This window comes from Hyperolius riggenbachi, chromosome 12, assembly GCF_040937935.1.
Source record: "Hyperolius riggenbachi isolate aHypRig1 chromosome 12, aHypRig1.pri, whole genome shotgun sequence".
Lineage (NCBI taxonomy): Eukaryota > Metazoa > Chordata > Amphibia > Anura > Hyperoliidae > Hyperolius > Hyperolius riggenbachi.
The window spans coordinates 66,799,396-66,820,606 of record NC_090657.1 but is presented as its reverse complement, the minus strand read 5'-3'; the positions used below and the strand labels follow the sequence as shown (position 1 = coordinate 66,820,606).

General features: G+C 45.9%; 1 protein-coding gene across 1 annotated transcript in view; it reads right to left on the bottom strand.

Annotated features, from left to right (window-relative positions):
• Positions 1-21,211, bottom strand: part of LOC137540944 (deoxynucleoside triphosphate triphosphohydrolase SAMHD1-like) — a 372,279-nt gene that overhangs the window by 210,004 nt on the left and 141,064 nt on the right. Inside the window, exon 5 of the mRNA XM_068262118.1 lies at positions 1,008-1,168. Within this exon, the coding sequence (XP_068118219.1) occupies positions 1,008-1,168 (161 nt within the window). The remainder of the gene's footprint in view (positions 1-1,007; positions 1,169-21,211) is intronic.

Here is a 21,211-nt window from a genome sequence, read left to right as displayed (position 1 = left end):
TCCATCCCTAAACTGCTGCAATTTAAAAGTGCCTAACAGCAGTTCTACAGATAGTGCAGCAGTGCAGGCTAAACATGATTTGTGAAGGGCTCCTCTCCTTGCTGAATACCTCCTCAGAGCCAGCCAGTATAAATACAGCAGATGTATTGGTTACCTTGGCAACAGCAATTCCCCTCCCACACTGTACTGTCTGAGAGACCTTCCTAACTCCTCCTATTTTACAACAGTTTAAGAAGGAATCTGCACTATCTAATGATGTCTGAGACAGTTCTGAACGGATTTCTAAAAACATACCAATATTTAGTCTCAGACACTCTTGATAAATGTCCCCCAATGAACCAGTACATGAAGCTTAGCTGTTGTTAAAGTGAACCGAGCACCTTTTTTATCATTCAGGACATTTTTATAGCACATGAAAAATGCATGCCGACAATCTGTTTCATTATTAAAATAAACTTTCATTTTACCTTGTATTTTACATTCAAAGTAGATTAATTACCCTGTTTCAGCAGGGCTGCCCGGCCGTCCCCGGCCGCAGAGCTTTCAGGTCCCTAATTGTTTTATTGGGCTAATTACCAAGAGGTAAACAATGCTATTAGACAACAAAGGGGGTTAGTAATTAGGACTGTTTCTTCAAAGACCGAGTTTGTGTCAATGTGTCAAGATAGCATCTCTGACTTCTGTAAATAAGGAATGTGAGAAGGGGAGGGGGGAACATGGCAGCTTCTATGCCAGGAGAGATTCCATTGAAAGAGAATGTGCTCAGTTCCCTTTAATAGCAGCAGCAAACTCAAGATTGTGGCAGAAGTGCATGGAGCCAGGCTATTAAAATCTGTGCCCTAGCAGAAATAAAAGTCTCCAAACAGGGTATAGAGTTCAAAACAGCACAAGCTTAAAAATTATCCTTTATTTTCTTGTATCCATAACAATGTGACTCCTGTTTTCACTACATTGGTCACTACCTGATTAACTAAGCAGTCCATTACCTGACCAATAAATTAACCTACCCAATAGAATGCTCAAATCGGTTGTGGGAGGCTCCTGGGTAGACATAGTAGGCGCCGCCAAGCTGTTTGATGTATCGCAGACGCTGGAACTGTGGAGTGTCTATAATCCGGACCAGCAGGGGGTGTAGTTCTATATGACCATGGATGGGATCATTGATTATCTAGATCAGAAAGAAAATCAGATACAGAAATAACAGTGGTTAGTTCAATGGGGAGCTCATTCCACCACAGGATGGGTAAAAGAAGTTGCACACTTCAAAAAAAAAACGTATATGGAGAGAAGTATGGAGGATACCATGGCTGGCCAGCTCTAGAATAAAGAAAGAGCTAAAGAAAAGTATCCCCCAATATATATATATATATATATATATATATATATATATATCAGTAATTACAGTAATGAACTAGCATTGGAGAAGTGTTAAAAGACAACTGTAATGAGATGAATATGGAGGCTGCCATATGTATTTCCTTTTAAGCAATACCGGTTGCCTGGCTATCCTGCTGATCATTTGCCTCTAATACTTTTAGCCATAGACCCTAAACAAGCATGCAGCAGATCAGGTGTTTCTGACATTATTGCCAGATCTGACAAGATTAGCCAGATGCTTGTTTCTGGTGTTATTCAGACACTATTGCAGCCAAATAGATAAGCAGGGCTGCCCGGCAACTGGTGTTGTTTAAAAGGATAAATATGGCAGCCTCCATAATCTTTTCACTACACTTGTTGCTACTCACTACCTGCCTCTAAATTCAACACTTGACATATGGGTTTATTCACCTACAGGGATGGAAATAACGCCATAGAGGCTCCGTGAAGCTGGCTCCCCTACAATCAGCACAAATAAAAATTTCCTCATGCTCGGTTAGTGCTACGTTTGTGCCCATTCGTGCTGCAAAAATTACGATTTGTGCTGATTTCATTTTGAAGATAACAGCACTTATTATTTTTCCAAAACAATACCATCACCCAGCCCCCGTACAACAACCTACAGACATCAGACTGGTATTGGGTGTGTAGTGCTGTGTGTGTGCTCCTTTGTGCTGCAAAAAAATGTATCCTTTACAGTTTTTGAGATATTCACGTTTTTATAAAGGTTAAAAGTTCACTCAGGCTCACTCAGCCTTTGCGATGTTGTAGGGGGGCTGAGTGAACTTTGCCTTCAGTCCTTTCCAAATGGCCCACCCTTGTACACTATTACCTCCTTCTCTGCCTCTCAGATCTCGCACATGAGCACCTGTGCCGCTTCACTGCAGTCCTCAGAAACGAGATCTTAGAGGCAGAGAAGGGTGTATGGTAATATGACATAAGGGCGGGCCAGACGAGTGAAAGAGTTTCTGGGCACAGCGCCACTCTTTCTCTTTTTCCCATATCCCGGGTGTCCCGGACACCTGCAGCTTGCTCCGCCCTTCACTTACACCTTCGGCTCAGAAGTTTCAGCACCCGCCCTATAAGACGACCCTCAGCGTATAAGACGACCCCCGACTTTTGAGAAGATTTTTCAGGGTTAAAAAGTAGTCTTATACACCAGAAAATAGAGTAATCCTTTTTTAGGGCTCTTTCAAGATAGATTGCTTTATATACAGCTAACTCCAGTTCCGTCTCTGGTCATGAAAATAGAGATTTTTTTCAACTTTCTGTCTGCCATATTCAAAATCTCTCTTATGATGGCGCTAAGGCCTTTAGCGTCTTCTACCAGAAATCACATTTTTTAGGATTGTGAATCTAGTCTTGTGTCATACTTTCTGGTTAAAACCTTGATTTTATTTCAACCCAACTATGTAACAGATTCCTGCTAAGACTGCCTTCCCTTAGAATCATCCTCGTTAACTGGTTTGCGTATCACAATTTTTACCCCTTAGGCCTCTTTCACACTTGGACGTTGCGTTTTAGGGGACGTTAAGGTCGCATAACGTGCCCCTAACGCAACACATGGTGGTGTTGAAGTTGGACGTCAGATTGAGCTGCGTTATGCGGCTCTTGGTGTTCTCTATACTGATAGAACAGCTGCTCCAGGATAGTGATGGGAAGTCCGGATCTTTTCAAGGATTCGGATGATTCGAATCGGATCATTGAAAAGATCCGGATCTTTGAACCGAATCATTTGAATCATTTTACTAGGGAAGCAGACTGGGGCTGTAACGACTAGCAGGACACGACTTTCCCTGCACTGTACATTCTGTATGTTCTTGTTTCTTCCAGACAGACATCCACTGTGAACCAAATCGTTCATTGTGATGATCCGGATGATTCAACTCACAAAAAAGATCCAGATCAAATGAATGATTCATTCATATGACAACACTAGGAGTCCAGGTTACATCACCACAGTGCAGTGAATATTAATTAGCCATGTGGCTTGCATGTGCAAGCAGTCTAACACAACTAAAGCCCAGCATAACGCACAGCATGCTGCACTTTCATTCAATGTGTAGCGTTACAATGTAACGAAACGTGGGCACTGTGAACAGCACATTGATTTTTCATTACTGTGAGTTGGGCTGCGTTACTGGCTGCTGTAACGTGGGACTTTAACGTCTAAGGCCTCGATTCATAAAATACTCCACTCTGCGCAAACACAAAGCTTTTACAAGTATGAAAGTGTGTCGGGGGAGTGTTAACATTCAGCGACAGAGCAGCCTGCATTGATTTGCTCAGTCAATGGGTCAGTTTGAGGGTGAACAGGGAGCCGATGCTGCTGCTGTTGATCTCATTGATCATCATCAGCGTATTGCTGCTGCAGGCATTATACATATTATAACGTCACCGGTAAGCTGGGCACAGGGTGAGCTGAATGACATCTCACCCTGTTGCCACTTAATGACAGCTCACCCTGCTGCCACTCAAATCCCCAGCGGCGTTTAACCACTTGACGACCACAGTGGTAACCCCCTAAAGACCAGGCTCATTTTTGCAGTGCTGGGCTGTGCAGGCTTTTCAGCCTCCTGCACAGCCCATCTTAGGTGCCCAGCGATTGGACTCACCTTCTTTTTTTGTCCCTAAGGGGACATGCTTCCGGAGGTGTCCGATCGCTGCAGGCTTTGTTTCTTTATTTTTTTTTCAGATGCCTCAGCGAAGCTCTCTCTCTCCCCCCCCCTCCCCCGTCCCCCTCCCTCTCCTTCCTCCTTCCACTCCATTCACTCCATTTGAACAGAAAAAAAAGAGGAAAGGAGGCAATAACATCAGGATTGGCTTCAGTCAGAGGGAACCAAGATGGCAAATGCCAAGAAACAGAATTATCTTTATTTACTATGTAAAATTCATTGAAATCAAAATGTGGACAGTACAATACATCTGTTATGTAAGTAGAAGAACAAGTAATTATCTACTTAACCATGTGTTTGTTTTTCCTGGCATAGTATAGCTGACCCTGCTGCCTTCAGGCATTATACAAACATCAGATGATCCAGCTGAGACTGTGTGCAACCAATCAGTAGCACATTCAGAGCAGCTAAATGTTCAGCTGTGCAAATTTACCTACTGTTTAACCACTTCCCCTCCCCCGGGACAAGTAACTACGTCCCTGCATTTTCCCATATCCTCTCGCAGGGACGTAGCTACTACGTCCCTTGCCACCACGCACTCCCACTCGCCTCCGTGCTTGTTATCGCCGCCGATCGTTAGACAAGAGATCAGTTCCCATTCATTGCTCTAAGTCTCCGTGTGAATGACCGCTGCCATCAGTGAGATGGCACCGTCATTCGCAAGAACCAATACTTGCACGTCCATGCATTACTTCCTGTTTGCATAGAAATACTATGCACAGGAAAGTTATGCGTGAGGACATATTGTGGCCAAACAAGTAAAATTACATCTACAAACATTTTTTTCATTAACATTTTAACTTTTAAAATTAACCCCTTACCACCCACACCCCCCAATAGTTACCCGAAACATTTTTTTGTAAAAATAAAATAGAAAATATACAATTAAAAAAACATTAATAGTTACCTTAATGACTGAACTTTTTTAATATGTATGTCAAGAGGGTATATTACTGTTACTTTTTAAATTATAGGTGATGGACAAAAAACTGAAAAAATGCACCTTTATTTCCAAATAAAATATTGGACTAGGAAAAAAAATGTAAATGTTGCAATAATCAGGAAAATTTAGCAAATAAAATTTGAGGGTTTTAATTACGGTAGCATGTATTGTTTTAAAACTATAATGGCCGAAAACTGAGAAATAATGAATTTTTTCCATTTTTTTCTTATTATTCCCATTAAAACGCATTTAGAATAAAACAATTTTTAGCAAAAAGTACCACCCAAAGAAAGCCTAATCGGTGGCAGAAAAAAACAAAAAACAAAACAATGTATAGATCATTTCAGTGTGATAAGTAATATAAAGTTATTGGCAGATGAATGGACGCAGTGCTGAAAGGTGAAAATTGTTCTGATTTTTAAAGAGAACCCGAGGTGGGTTTGAAGAATATTATCTGCATACAGAGGCTGGATCTGCCTATACAGCCCAGCCTCTGTTGCTATCCCAAACACCCCTAAAGTCCCCCTGCACTCTGCAATCCCTCATAAATCACAGCCACGCTGCTGACAAACAGCTTGTCAGAGCTGGTTGTGTTTATCTCTATAGTGTCAGTCTGCTGCTCTCCCCGCCTCCTGCAGAACTCCAGTCCCCGCCTGCATCCCTTCCCTCCCTGCTGATTGGAGGGAAGGGACGGGGGCAGGGACCAGAACTATGCAGGAGGCGGGGGAGCAGCTGAGACTGACACTACAGATGTAAACACAGCCTCACAGCATGGCTGTGATTTATGAGGGATTGCAGAGTGCAGGGGGACCTTAGTGGGGTTTGGGATAGCAACAGAGGCTGGGCTGTATAGGCAGATCCAGCCTCTGTATGCAGATAACATTCTTTAAACACACCTCGGGTTCTCTTTAAGGGGAAAACCTTGGAAGTGAAGTGGTTAAACAAAAACAATACTACAATCACTGAATCAAAAAAGATACTTGGGTAAACAATATGTGGTTTGTGCATCAAGGTCAAATATAAATTATTTATAGCAAACTGCAATTAAAGGGGCAACCAAGGGGCGTGGCTAGCGCGCAGCGTGGATGGCAGCATAAGGAGGGAGCTCCTCACCCCAGCCTGACAAAGCGACGTTTTGCAGCATGCCCGGCGAGGCAGAAAACATTCTCCCCGACTTGGAGGAAGAGATGGAGACCTCTGGCACCCCGCAGAAACTGTCCGACCGCCCGCAGCGGATCCCAGAGATGTTTTCACGGAGGAGGCCCAGGACCCAAGATGGCGCCGGCAACTCGGGAATACGTAAGTCCGCATTGCCTGTCCGCATCCCACAAGCCTCCCATTCACTTACACAGGCCGCATGCGGACGGACTTCCGCATCAGCGCCAAAATCCGCATCAAAGTCCGCATCACAGTCCGCAACACAGACCGCATCTAACTGCGTCCCGGCCTCAAAGTCCTCCTCCCCAGCGTTGCCTTCCAGCCCAGCCGCCACTGACGAGTCTGAGCCAGAGGCCACCTCTCCTACCTTCCTCAGCCCTGCCAAATCCAGGCCCAGGATGTCGGGCCCTGCTGACCTACCTACAGAGGCTGCTGTACTACAGGCCCCTGCTTCAGGCCTAGCCTCCATGCTTACTGCCATCCCGGTCTCGGATCAACCAATTGACCGTGCCTTCCTGAAAGATCTGATAATTGCCCTAGAGTCCTCTATATCAGCGAAAGTTCTCTCTATCACTGACACTTTGCACCGCTCCCTGGACGCCTTGGGATCCCGCACGTCTGATAATGAGGACAATATCTCTCTCTTAATCACTGAGCACAATAAAACTGTCAGCACAATAGACCGTCTTGATGTACACAATGAAGCCACACAGCTTAAGATCGCTGATCTGGAAGATCGCAACAGAAGATGCAATCTGAAGTTCCGTGGCATCGACGAATCGGTGCCTAACACCCAATTGAAAGATTTTCTGATAGATGCGGTGAAGTCGGCAATTCCTCAATACTCTGACATTGAATATACTATCGCACGAGCCCACAGATTGCCTAAACCTGCCTATCTACCGGAAAAGACTCCCAGAGACGCTATTGCATGCTTCCAATTTTATCATGTTAAAGACTCTCTTTTATCCTACATGAGACACCACAAGAAACTTCCGGATCCATACAGCAACATCAAGATCTTTTCTGACCTGTCCCAACATACCTTGCAGAAGCGGAGATCCCTGGCCCCTTTGACTTCCTACTTACGAGATCAACAACTACCATACAAGTGGGGCTTCCCTACTAAGCTACTGATTCCGCACGGCAGCAAGGTTTATCCGGTCTCCACACTGGAACAGGGCGTCACCTTCTTGAACTCTATAGGTCAACAGGTCTCCCTGGCCCATCTCGACGCTTATCGGAAGCAGCCTTTGAACAACCAACCTCGAGCCAGGCTCTCTGCAACTTGAATAGGCTGGGGTGGGCTTCCCCCTTAGCGCGCAAGATTCCCCAGCTTCTTATCCTGACCATTTTCGAGCTTTATAGCTCGCAGTTGATCCCCCCCCCCCCCCCCTCTCAGTGTGGTCCTGAATATGCCACTGAGAGCTCCTGGGCCTTATAGTGATAGGATGGAACGGAGGGTTTGCCCAGTGAAACTGTTTCGTCTGACTGCTCTATTGCAGTTACTCTATGTTTTCTATCTGTTTTGTTGTTTTTGTTCGTTTTCTAAAGATGTTATTTCTTGTTGTTTTATTGCCGCGAGAGCCCATTATATGAAATGTGATTTGTTATGTGTCCTATCTAACTCGCAAAAGCTAACGCAGACTCTATCCTATGCCTAGGTCATTTGATTTGATCACACACAACGTCCAGGGTTTAAACGAACCTGTTAAACGTAGGAAAGCGTTTCAGCATTATCAGAGCCTCAAAGCCTCAATTATTTTCCTCCAGGAAACCCACTTTGTTCAATCCAAAACACCCACCTTCTTACATAGATCATACCGAAGAGCCTATTTTGCCTCGTTCACCAAAAAAACTAGAGGAGTGGCCATAATCCTCCATAATTCCGTTTCATTTACTCTGATCGATTCTTATGAGGACCCAGAGGGCAGAATTTTAATTCTCAAGGGCATACTGGAGGGTAAATCAGTTACTATGGTTAATTGTTATGCTCCCAATGCCTCTAAAACAGCATTCATTCATCTTCTATCTACACAACTAGAAAGACTGGCCTCTACTCATCTGATTGTTGCTGGAGACTTCAATGCCGTAGCAAACCCCCAGTTAGATAGGTCAGTTCAGTCCCCATTTGCCCAGACATTCCCGAGAAAACCCAGCAGGCTCCTCTCGAAATCTAATGTGGTAGACATATGGAGAGCACATAATATCGGCTGCAGACAATACACCTTTTTTTCACACCCTCGCCAATCCTACGCCCGCTTAGATTATATCTATCTGTCTCCCATACTCGCCTCCAACTCCTCCACATCCGACATTGTTACATGCTGCTGGTCTGACCATCATATGGTCCAGTCCACTTTAATTGGTTTTGGGCTTCCATTTGATCCTAGTAATTGGAGGCTTAATGACTCTCTACTAGCAGAGGAAACAGACAGAATGTCTGTGTTGGGTGAGTTGGAGGAATACTTCTATTTTAATAATGCTGACAATACTTCACCTATCCTTAGATGGGCGGCCCACAAACCGGTCCTAAGAGGTGTGTTCATAGCTAAAGCAGCCAAAGCGAAACGACTTAGATCCCAAAAAATCTTATTGCTATCAAATGAGTTGGACTTGCTATATAAGCGACACTTCAACTCTATGACTAGAGATATACTGCACGAAATCAATTTGAAACGGACTGAGCTTAACTCCCTGTTGGACTGCTCCCATGCTAGGGCATTGAAGTTCTCCAAGGCAAAATTTTTACTTAGAGGTAACAACCCTTCTACCCAATTTGCCCGCAAGCTAAATCAGTTTTACAAACCTCCTCACTCTTATAAACTTAAAAATTCTAGAGGCACCGAGGAGGTACTACCCTCAAAGGTTTTGAAAATATTTTAGACTTTTTACCGTGACCTTCTAGGTACAGAGATCTCCACCAATATTACAAACCTTAAGACCTGGCTGAATTCTTTGAATTTACCCTTATTGACATCAGAACAATTGACATCTCTTAATGCCCCGATTACACCTTCTGAAGTCCTTGACTCTATTAAAGCGCTCCGTTCGGCCACTGCCCCTGGCCCAGATGGGTTCTCCCCTATATACTATAAGAAATTCGCTAATGTTTTATCTCACCCTTTAACCTCGATGTTTAATTCTATACTCAAAGGTGACAAACTTCCCGCAGAAATGCTTTTAGCCAATATGTCCCTAATCCCCAAACCCGACGCTGACCACTCCTCCCCATCGGGCTTTCGTCCCATTTCTATCCTTAATAATGATATCAAGTTATTTGCTAAAATCCTGGCTCTGAGATTAGGCTCAATGGTGGGTGACCTGGTGGACCACACTCAAACGGGATTCATCCCAGGTAGACAAGGCTCTGATAATGTTAGATTGGCTACTAACATTCTCCAAGACGCTGAGCTCAAAAAGTCCAGATTTCTAATGTTAGGCCTAGACATCAGCAAGGCATTTGATTCTGTGGGTTGGCAATACTTAAACATTGCATTGGAAGGCTTTGGCCTGTCAGGCCCCATACTTACTGCTGTTTCGGCCTTGTATGATTCCCCGTCCACAGTGATACGCATACCCGGAGCTTCTTCTGCCCCTGTCCGTCTGCAGCGAGGCACTCGTCAGGGATGTCCTCTCTCCCCACTGCTGTTCGCTCTAGCTTTGGAGCCTCTGGCGGTGGCGATTAGACAACACCCAGGTATTTATGGCTATGGGGTAGATAATATTAAACTGTCCTTGTACGCAGACGATGCACTCCTGTTCCTGACCAGATTATTAACCTCCATTCCAAACCTATTTCAATTATTAGATTTATTTGCCAAATTCTCAGGTCTTAAAGTCAACTCATCTAAATCTACCGCCCTTCCAATTAATCTTTATCCTCAAACGATCAGTTGGTTAGACTCTAATTATGGCTTCAAATGGCGTAATTTCAAATTCAAATATTTAGGAATCTTCCTCACGCCTTCATATAAGGATCTTTATGGGGCTAACTTTACCCACACAACAGATCATATTTCCTCTCTACTCAAATCCTGGTCGCAATATAAGATCTCATGGCTTGGTAGATGTTTAGCATGTAAAATGATCATTCTCCCCAAATTATTATACCTATTTCGCATGATCCCTATAACCTTATCTAAGAAATCCATATCTATTTTGCAATCACGGATTAATAAATTTATTTGGGATGGCAAACCAGCTAGAATTCGTGCTCGGGTTCTTTATAACCCCCCCCTTACAAGGCGGTATTGGATTACCAAGCCTATGGCACTACTATCTGGCTGCTAAACTCAGCCAAATATTAGACTGGAACATAAATTCTAACCCCCCTGCTTGGTTTCAGTTTGAATCTACCTCAATTTTCCCCTTCCACTTATCTTCTTTGGCAACAATAGTTTCAAAGAAAGATTTGAAATCCCTTTCTGGCAGGAACAGGATTGTATCGGCACTATCTAAGCTATGGATCTCAATAGCTTCCTCGTACAAGCTTATGACCTTTCCCTCCACCAGGACTCCTATCTTCGGCAACCCCCATTTTGTTCCGGCCTTTAAAAGTCCGCAGTTGTTTTCCTGGTGGAGAGACAAAGGCCTCACCACGGCCAACAAATTCTGGATCAGAGACGTCCCAATCACATTTAATATGCTTCGCTTTGGACATGACGCCCCTTTGGGTGAGGCGTTCAGGTTTTGTCAAATCAAACATTTTTTCTCGTCCATCTTCCCTACACTCCCATTAAACGACCCCACAATGTTTGAATCCTTGTATTTTGATTTCTCCCGACGTAAAGGCCTTATTTCTACATTATATGCCATGCTGCTTAGACAAGATGATGAGAGTAAACTACCGTACATGAGGGCCTGGGAGCAGGACTTGGGGACCCAGTTTGATCATACTGAATGGTCTAATATTTGGACAGCTGTTTCTGGAGTGGCTAAATCAAATATGGTCAAAGACACAGCGATTAAGCTAATGTGTCGGTGGTACTACACACCAACTAAAATCCACAAAATCTTTCCTTCGGCCTCCCCACTCTGCTTTCGAGGTTGTACTGTAGAAGGAACCCTTTTACATATTTTTTGGGACTGTCCCACAGCCCAACGCTTTTGGACGTCATGGAAATCTTTAGCTCAGGACGTCTTCGGCTTCCCGATCTCCCTGACTACCCCCCAGGCTCTCTTGTATGTTCCCAACGATGTTGTCCCTCGAACCTTTAGATCACTCTACAAATACATGCTGCTGGCCGCACAATGGTCGATAGCCTTCAAATGGAAATCCACTGATTTAGATCTTGCTCTTGTTTCCCATCGTCTAGATTTAATGATGCTGATGGACAAAGTATTTTACTATAGTATAGAAAATGTGACACGGTATAATACCATCTGGGACCCTTGGAGAACGTATAGACACATATAGCTCACCCTGGACGTCGATTTGTGTGTATATTTTTCTTCTCTCTTTTCCTTTCCATTTTAGAGTATAATGGGCTCTCGCTGTCTGATAATAGACATATCTATTGTTCTTTTTTTTTTGTTTCTGTTTTTTATGGTTTTTATATGTTTTGTTTTTATAGTATAGTTATATGGGGGCCATATGGTGTATTACTTAATACGAGTAATGACTGATCCCTAGGATCTCAGTAGGAGGTACTGGATACCCCATTTCCTAGGTTGAACAGCTCAGCTAACTGTTCTATGCTCCCTTATACAGTCTTGTTTGATGTGTAGTTGATGTTTTTGAATTAGTTTGCTGTACCTCACTGCACTGTTGATATATTGATATGCTTAATAAAGCTTTTAATAACAAAAAAAATAAATAAAGGGGCAACCAAATCACATTAGCAAAGAGTAAGGCAGGGTTCACACTAATAAAAATGTGTGTGCGGTTCGAGAACATATCTAACAAGCTCTAGTCGGATATGTTCAGAGCTGCCATGCGCAGCAACAGTGGGGTCGAGGAAGAGATGGGAAGCCTCTGGACAATCCAGAGGTAACATATTTTTTGGAATATAAGACACCTAGGTTTAAACAGTGGAAATCAGGAAAAAAAAAACTAAACCTAGGTGCATCTATAATTCAGGGGCGTCTTATGGAACTTTCACCCCAAAAAAACTGTCTCTAAGCTACTCTATCTACACTACAATACCCAGCTATACTACACTAATCCCTGTTGCCCCCACCAGTTACACTACACTTATCCCTGCTGCCCTACCACCTAAGCTACTTAGCAATACACTACACTATACTACACTTAAACTACACTAACACTACACTGCACTAAACTACACTACACTACAATTAACTAAAGTACACTTCACTGCACTTAACTACACTACACTACACTGTGTAACGATTGTGGAACTTCCTCCGTGATCAGCGCACAACGCCTGCGCTGATATGGCGGAAATCCTCCACAAGCGTATATTTGCAGGAACCCAGCAAAAGGTGCTACGCACCCGTAGAGGGAAATTCCTGTCGGCAGATGGCGCTGGGGAGTGCAGAAGAACCAATCCTCTGCACCTCCCCAAATGCCAAACAGGAATTGTACGAAGCGCAGAACGCAATCGCAAGAGAGGCGATTGCGAATGAGAACGAGCAAAGGGGCAGGTTGTATGTGTGTGCGCCAACCTAGTCGCCACCCCGCGACAGTGCACACACAACAGCAGATATGAAATAGGAACGCTATCGCGAGAGGTGCGATCGCCAGACGTGACACAAGGCAGATCAGGACAGAATACGAGGTTAGCAAAGGCACAGCAAATAATACAATGAGAATAACAAGGAAAATAACAAACGCTAACTGAACGCGAATACCGCACTCATTCGCAACAGTGCACGCGTTCGTGCGCGGTCTCCACGTGATAAGCACAATAGAGACAAGCACGCCTAACTAACCAAGACAAGACAGACACCACACAAACGCGCTTGCTACACGGTTGCCTTACCGCAGGCACCAGCAAGCGCACGCAAACAGACAGACAACGAGAATCGATCAAACAGGAACCACTGCTCTTACCGTCAGAGCCAGTGCGAACCAGGTATCAGAAAGATCCACTGCTCTTGCTGTCAGAGCAGTGTGATCCAAGCACACGACAAACAGAAGGATTAACCAGCAGCGACCGCAGCCGAGGTTAGCTCCAAGATCCAGACCAGAGGAATCCACTGCCACTAACGCTAGGGCAAGTGCGATTCAGACAGACAGAACAGAATAGCAGACCAGAAGGATCCACAGCACTAGCGCAAGGTGAGTGCGATCCAGGAAGGCAGAACAGAAGGATCCACAGCACTAGCGAAAAGGGGCTAGCGCGATCCAAGGAGACAGAATAGAAGTATCCACAGCGCTAGCGCAGGATGCTAGTGCGATCCGAGTGAGACAGAACAGAAGGATCCACAGCACTAGCGAAAAGAGGCTAGCACGATCCAGGGAAACAGATCAGAAGGGGCTACCAGCAACAACCGCTGTTGCGGTTAGCACCCAGACACACAGAACGATTTCCTGTCGCTGGGACAGGACAATCGCAACAGACAAACAAAACAGATAAACAATCCTAACTGCACTAGGGCAACCTGCCTAGTGCAAGTTCCAGGAATAACTCTAAGCTGATCTTCAAACAAAGAGCATGGCTGACACTCCTCCAGGAGTGTTTCACAGGAAGGAGTCCTAATGACCAGCCAAGCATTGTGGGAAACAGATAGTACTTATAGAGCAAGCCCACAATGGATGTGGCTAGGCAATTTGCATGATAAACATATGCAAATTCCTCTGCAGCAAGCTGCAGAACTGACAAAAGATCTCTCTTAAAGAGACCTGCAGAATGCAGACCTGAACAGTGGTCAAAAAGCTGCCTGTCTGCACAGGCAGCTGAGCAGATTCTCACACACTGCAGTACACTTTCACTTTACTACTAAATCTGGTCCTGCCACCACGATCCTCCCCCTCTGGCTCCGAGTCCTGCTTCATGTGCAGTCCTCTTCTGCATCCTCTGCTATCCTCTCCTCCTGGCTCTTGGCAGATAACTCCTCTTCTGTTGCAGCAGTAGGCAGGGACACCAGCCACCTACCGCTACACAGAACTGCCAGGTCCTCCATACTGCTAGTTCTATGCACGTTGTCTCTGTACACTAATGGCGCAACTGCGTCGGGGGTCATGCATGACACCATGTGTATACCAGTAGCTTCCCTGCACACTCTGTGTAGCTTATTCCTTATCTTTGGAATATAAGATGCACCCACTTTTCTGTCCGAATTTTGGGGAAGAAAAAGTTTGTCTTATATTCCCAAAAATATTAGGCAAGTATCTACATTTTTTTCCTCCAGCTTTACTTCACTTTAAAGTGAAACTGAAGCGAAAATAACCAAATGATATAATGAAATGGTTGTGTAATATGGATATTTAATAGAACATTAGTAGCAAAGAAAATAGTGTCATTAGTAGCAAAGAAAATAGTGTAATATTTTTATTTTCAGGTATGTAGCTTTTTTTATATCATTGCATCATTCTCTCATAATTGCAGTTCCCACAGTACATTCAGCATTTTAAATGAATTTACAAAGCAGACTACTGACCCTTTGAACTTTTCTCTGCAAGAAAGCCATAAACAAAGTTGAAACAATGAGAGACAGTTGAGATAAGAGCTTCAAAAGACAGTGCTGTCCACAAAAGTCGCAGAGCTCAGAGAAGCTGTTTTACATAGATAACAACTGAAGTTTCTTAACTCTTCCTGTTCTGTAAACAATATGAGACTCATATCTGTGCTAATAATGTGTTATTTCTTAGCTGCACTACAGATACAAATCATTATATCATAAGTTTATTTTCACTTCAGATTCCCTTTAACACAGCAGTTCAATCAAGAGGACCTCCTACCAGGTATTAAAGGATACCCGAGGTGACATGTGACATGATGAGATAGACATGTGTATGTACAGTGCCTAACACACAAATAACTATGCTGTGTTCCTTTTTTTCTTTCTCTGTCTGAAAGAGTTAAATATCAGGTATGTAAGTGGCTGACTGTAACGACTGGTGTCAGCAACCAGAGAGAGAATCTGATCCTTGGCGATCCGCAGTATCCCCAAGAATACAGATATACCCGATTATTGAGGATCTGCGGAATCGTCAATAATCAGATATGTCTAACCTCTAGACACCGGAGAGAGTGTAAGTGTTTGGTGCAACAGTAACAACTCTGAGTAAAGACCACCAAAGGAGCTGGCGGCCTATACTCCTGAGGAATTCACCCCTGAGCGGTGGGTGATATTCCTGTAGCCTGTGGAACCCTGAGCGAGGGACCAAGTCTGGGTTGCAAGAAGCCCTGCTGCTAATATGTAAGGTTTTGCCCTGAACTGGGCTAACGTAACACAGTAATAACACAATCCTTGTCTGGGGTGTGAGGTCCGTATTCACAACACCCTGGAACTAGTCTGGAGCATAACATAAATGATAATACAATTCCCTAGTCTTGGGTGTGAGTTCCGTGATCATCAACACCCTGGAACTAGTCAGGAGTATAACATAAATGATAATACAGTTCCCTAGTCTTGGATGTGAGGGCCTTGATCTCAACACCCTGGAACTATGCTAGAGAATACACAGAAGATACACAGTATTCCTAGTCTGGGGTGTGAGGGCCTTGATCTCAACACCCTGGAACTGGTCTAACAAATAATACAATTCAATTAGTACTTTAAGCTATCAAGAATCTGGCTCAGTGTGGATTCCCAGCTCCAGCCGGTTCTGGCACACTGTCGGGACTAGCTAAGGTCTGAGTGCCTTCACGCAAGTGTTAGCAATGGTAGACAACCAGCAACTGACAAGCAGCAGAATATATAGTTGCTGGACTCTGCCGCCCCGCCCGAGCCATTCAGCCAATCATGAGTCCTGCAGGAATCAGCTGATCTTCCTGATCAGCTGACACTTCCCATGCTGGTATAAAGGTCCTGAGTTCAGGCCCGCGCGTGCGTAGCTCTCCATCTGCCTATGTGCACTAACAGACCCAGCCACACCAAGCGCATGCTGCTGCATGCAAACCGCCGCGTTGGACGCGGAAACAGCCGCTTTGCTGTCAGGACATGCGACGGCTTTTCCGCATTCCACCATACTACCAGACGCGTGTCTATGCGTGCAAACCGCCGCTTTGGACACGGAGTCAGCCGCCTTGCTCTTGGCATATGCAGCGACTTTTCCGCGTTTTCTCACCGTACCCCCCCCTGAGGAGTGGACTCCGGACATCTCCTTCCTGGCTTTCCAGGATGTAAGTTAGAGAATTTTCTTTTTATCTCATACTCAGGCCGGCCATCAATCAACCCAGGGAGGAAGGGAGTGGAATCCACCTGCAGCGCTGACCCGGGCAGGGACACAGGAAATTATTTCTTGTCAGCCTGTTTTTTCGGTGGTAGAATGGTTTTGGGCCAAAAACTCCTGTCTAAAGTGTCTGCTTTGGGGCTTTTGCTATCAGATTTATGCATGAGAGGTAACCGTGAGGAACAGGAACCATTAGAAATAACTGTACACTGTCCTGCCTTTCCTGCGACCTGTATCCTGGTTTTATCCACCTCACCCTTCTTTAAACAGTGCTCATGACAATGGGCTGACCAGTTCAGTAGCTGTCCTGAAGCCCAGTCAATCAGTGGAGAGTGAAGTTGTAACCAGGGCATACCGAGAACAACAGCAGAGCCTTTCATCGGCAGGACCAGGAACTGTAAACTCTCTTCATGCAATGCCCCTAAACAACATGACAGTAGGGAGGTTTGGGAAAGAAACTGGGCACTGCGCATTGGAGAGTCATCCACTGCAATGACCGAAATCTGCCGGTCGAGTGCAGATAACGGTATCCCCAAACTTTTGGCAAAATCGGAATCTATGAGGTTCGCTGACGAACCCGAGTCCACCATGGCTTCTGCGGACTTGGTCCACCCTTCCCATGTAACCGAACCGGGAAGGATCAGCCGACCGTCGTTCAGGGATGAACCCTGCTCACCTATGGTTTTGACTAATCCTAGGCGATAGCATTCGTCTGGCCTAGTGGACCCTTGTAAAGCGTTCTTCTTTGGGCTCCTGCGACTCTTTTCCCCCAGACTCAACCTTGTGTACCCAATTTGCATAGGTTCGCCTGGGGGTGAGGGAGACCGAGAAGAATCGTGTAAGATAGACCTTCTGGCCACTCTACCACGAACCTGTCTCTGGTGGCGCAACCGGCGATCTATCTGTATGGCCAAAGAGATTGCCTCATCCAATGATTCAGGCTCAGGATGACCTATCATCACCTTATGAATAGTATCTAACAATCCGGCCAAAAAACAGTCTAGGAGGGCGAATTCGTCCCATCTAGCCGAGACCGCCCACCTCCTGAATTCCGCAGCATAATTCTCTACCGGACACATGCCCTGACGCAGAAGCCTGAGCTTCCGTTCAGAAGTCGAAGCGATGTCCGGGTCATCGTAAATCATAGCCATAGCCTCAAAAAATTCATCGACTGAGGCCAGGGCCTGATGCCCAATAGGAAGACCATACGCCCAGGTCTGGGAATCCCCCGACAACAGAGTCTTAATGAATGTAATTCTCTGTGCCTCGGTTCCAGACGAGTTAGGCCTTAACTCAAAGTATGATAACACTCTATTTCTAAAGTTTCGAAAGTCAGATCTGTCGCCAGAAAATTTTTCAGGTACAGGCATACGTATGTCTGTGCTAAGAGGAGTTCGCACTGATTGAAGTTCTGAAATAGCCCCAAATATCTGACATATCTGGGTCTGTTGGTTCAAAACTGCCACGGAAAGTTGGTTTACCGCGGTGGTCAGGACTTCAACATGGCTATACAGTGCGTCCATTTGGGTTCGGTCTGCCATTCTGTAACGATTGGTGTCAGCAACCAGAGAGAGAATCTGATCCTTGGCGATCCGCAGTATCCCCAAGAATACAGATATACCCGATTATTGAGGATCTGCGGAATCGTCAATAATCAGATATGTCTAACCTCTAGACACTGGAGAGAGTGTGTTTGGTGCAACAGTAACAACTCTGAGTAAAGACCACCAGAGGAGCTGGCGGCCTATACTCCTGAGGAATTCACCCCTGAGCGGTGGGTGATATTCCTGTAGCCTGTGGACCCCTGAGCGAGGGACCAAGTCTGGGTTGCAGGAAGCCCTGCTGCTAATATGTAAGGTTTTGCCCTGAACTGGGCTAACGTAACACAGTAATAACACAATCCTAGTCTGGGGTGTGAGGTCCGTATTCACAACACCCTGGAACTAGTCTGGAGCATAACATAAATGATAATACAATTTCCTAGTCTTGGGTGTGAGTTCCGTGATCATCAACACCCTGGAACTAGTCTGGAGTATAACATAAATGATAATACAGTTCCCTAGTCTTGGATGTGAGGGCCTTGATCTCAACACCCTGGAACTATGCTAGAGAATACACAGAAGATACACAGTATTCCTAGTCTGGGGTGTGAGGGCCTTGATCTCAACACCCTGGAACTGGTCTAACAAATAATACAATTCAATTAGTACTTTAAGCTATCAAGAATCTGACTCAGTGTGGATTCCCAGCTCCAGCCGGTTCTGGCACACTGTCGGGACTAGCTAAGGTCTGAGTGCCTTCACGCAAGTGTTAGCAATGGCAGACAACCAGCAACTGACAAGCAGCAGAATATATAGTTGCTGGACTCTGCCGCCCCGCCCGAGCCATTCAGCCAATCATGAGTCCTGCAGGAATCAGCTGATCTTCCTGATCAGCTGACACTTCCCCTGCTGGTATAAAGGTCCTGAGTTTAGGCCCACGCGTGCGTAGCTCTCCATCTGCCTATGTGCACTAACAGACCCAGCCACACCAAGCGCACGCTGCTGCATGCAAACCGCCGCGTTGGACACGGAAACAGCCGCTTTGCTGTCAGGACATGCGGCGGCTTTTCCGCATTCCACCATACTACCAGACGCGTGTCTATGCGTGCAAACCGCCGCTTTGGACGCGGAGTCAGCCGCCTTGCTCTTGGCATATGCGGCGGCTTTTCCGCGTTTTCTCACACTGATTCAGTCTTGACTCAGACAGGAAGTGAATACAGCGTGACCCTCACTGATAAGAAATTCCAACTATGAAACACTTTCCTAGCAGAAAATGGCCTCTGAGAGCAGGAAAGAGATAACAAGGTGAATTTCTTATCAGTGAGGGTCACACTGTAGTCACTTGCTGTCTGAGTCAGGACTGAGTCAGCCACTTACATACCTGATCTTTAACTCTTTCAGGCAGAGAAAGAAAAAAAGGATCACAGCATAGTTATTTATGTGCTAGGCACTGTACATACACATGTCTATCTCATCATGTCACATGTCACTTCGGGTATCCTTTAAAAGGAGTCTGAAGCCAATAAAAAATAAAACAAAAAAAACCTCAGATACTCACCTTTGGAGAGTAAATGTCTGGGTCCTATAGAGCCTTCCCGTTCCTGCATGTACGGAGTGACTTGTCTTTAGGAGCACTCGGGCATGCCCGTTTTTAGGGCCGTGCGGGGCGTGCCGCCGCCCGGGGCGCTGTTGGGAGGGGGGGCGCTATAATGGAGGGGGGAGCCGGAGCCGCAGGGAGGGCAGCCCGACCTCTCCCTCCCTCTCCCGGGCTGCCCTCCGTGCTCCCCCCTCAGATGCAGAGCGAGCAGCCGGGAAGCGCTGTTCACAACTCACCTGCCTGGCTCCAAGCGCTGCTCTCTCGCCGCTGGTCTGTCTCCTCTCTCTGCATAGATGCGGATACACACTCTGCCACGCTGCTTCCTGTTTAGCAGGAAGCAGCGTGTGTATCCGCAGCTATGCAGAGAGAGGAGACAGACCAGCGGCGAGAGAGCAGCGCTTGGAGCCAGGGAGGTGAGTTGTAAACAACGCTTCCCGGCTGCTCGCTCTGCATCTGAGGGGGTAGCACGGAGGGCGACCCGGGAGAGGGAGGGAGAGGTCGGGCTGCCCTCCCCGCGGCTCCGGCTCCCCCCTCCATTATAGGGGACAGCTAGCTATCTAACCTATCCTGGGGGCACCTACCTAATCTAAACTACGGTGAGGGGCAGCTACCTAATCTAACCTATACTGGGGGGCACCTACCTAATCTAACCTATACTGGGGGGCACCTACCTAATCTAACCTATACTGGGGGGCACCTACCTAATCTAACCTATACTGGGGGGCACCTACCTAATCTAATATACACTGGGGGGCAAATACCTAATCTAACCTACACTGGGGGGGCAGCTACCTAATCTAACCTACACTGGAGGGCAGCTACCTAATCTAACCTACGCTGGGGGCCAGCTACCTATCTAACCTATACTGGGGGCAGCTACCTAATCTAACCTACGCTGGGGGGCAGCTACCTATCTAACCTATACTGGGAGGCACCTACCTAATCTAACCTATACTGGGGGGCACCTACCTAATCTAATATACACTGGGGGGCACCTACCTAATCTAACCTACACTGGGGGGGCAGCTACCTAATCTAACCTACACTGGAGGGCAGCTACCTAATCTAACCTACGCTGGGGGCCAGCTACCTATCTAACCTATACTGGGGGCAACTATACTGGCTACCTATACTGGAGGCACCTACCTGGCTAACCTATAGCGGGGGCAACTATACTGGCTCACCTATGCCTGGCTACCTATACTGGGGGGACCTATACTAAGTGCAACTAGACCTGGCTAACCTATACTGCGGGCACCCATACCTTGCTCGGGGGGGGCGCAATTTTTACACCCTCGCCCTGGGTGCATTTTAGCCTAGTAACTGCACTGCACTCGGGCTCCTGAAGAGAGAGTAGTCTCCAACCCATCAGCCTGAGACTGCTGTCGTGGGAGCCAGCGGTGGGATTTGGGAACCCTAGGAGAACCGGAAAGGCTCAATAAGACCCAGAGCCTTCCCTCTCCATAGGTGAGTATCTGTTTTTTATTCCACTCTGTTTTCAAATTGGCTTCAGATGCCGTTTAAGCAGATCCCGTCAATACAATTAGTAAAAGTCTGTAATGCAGCAGAGAATGTGCCGCCAATAATAATTATACTTGGATGTAAGGGATCGCT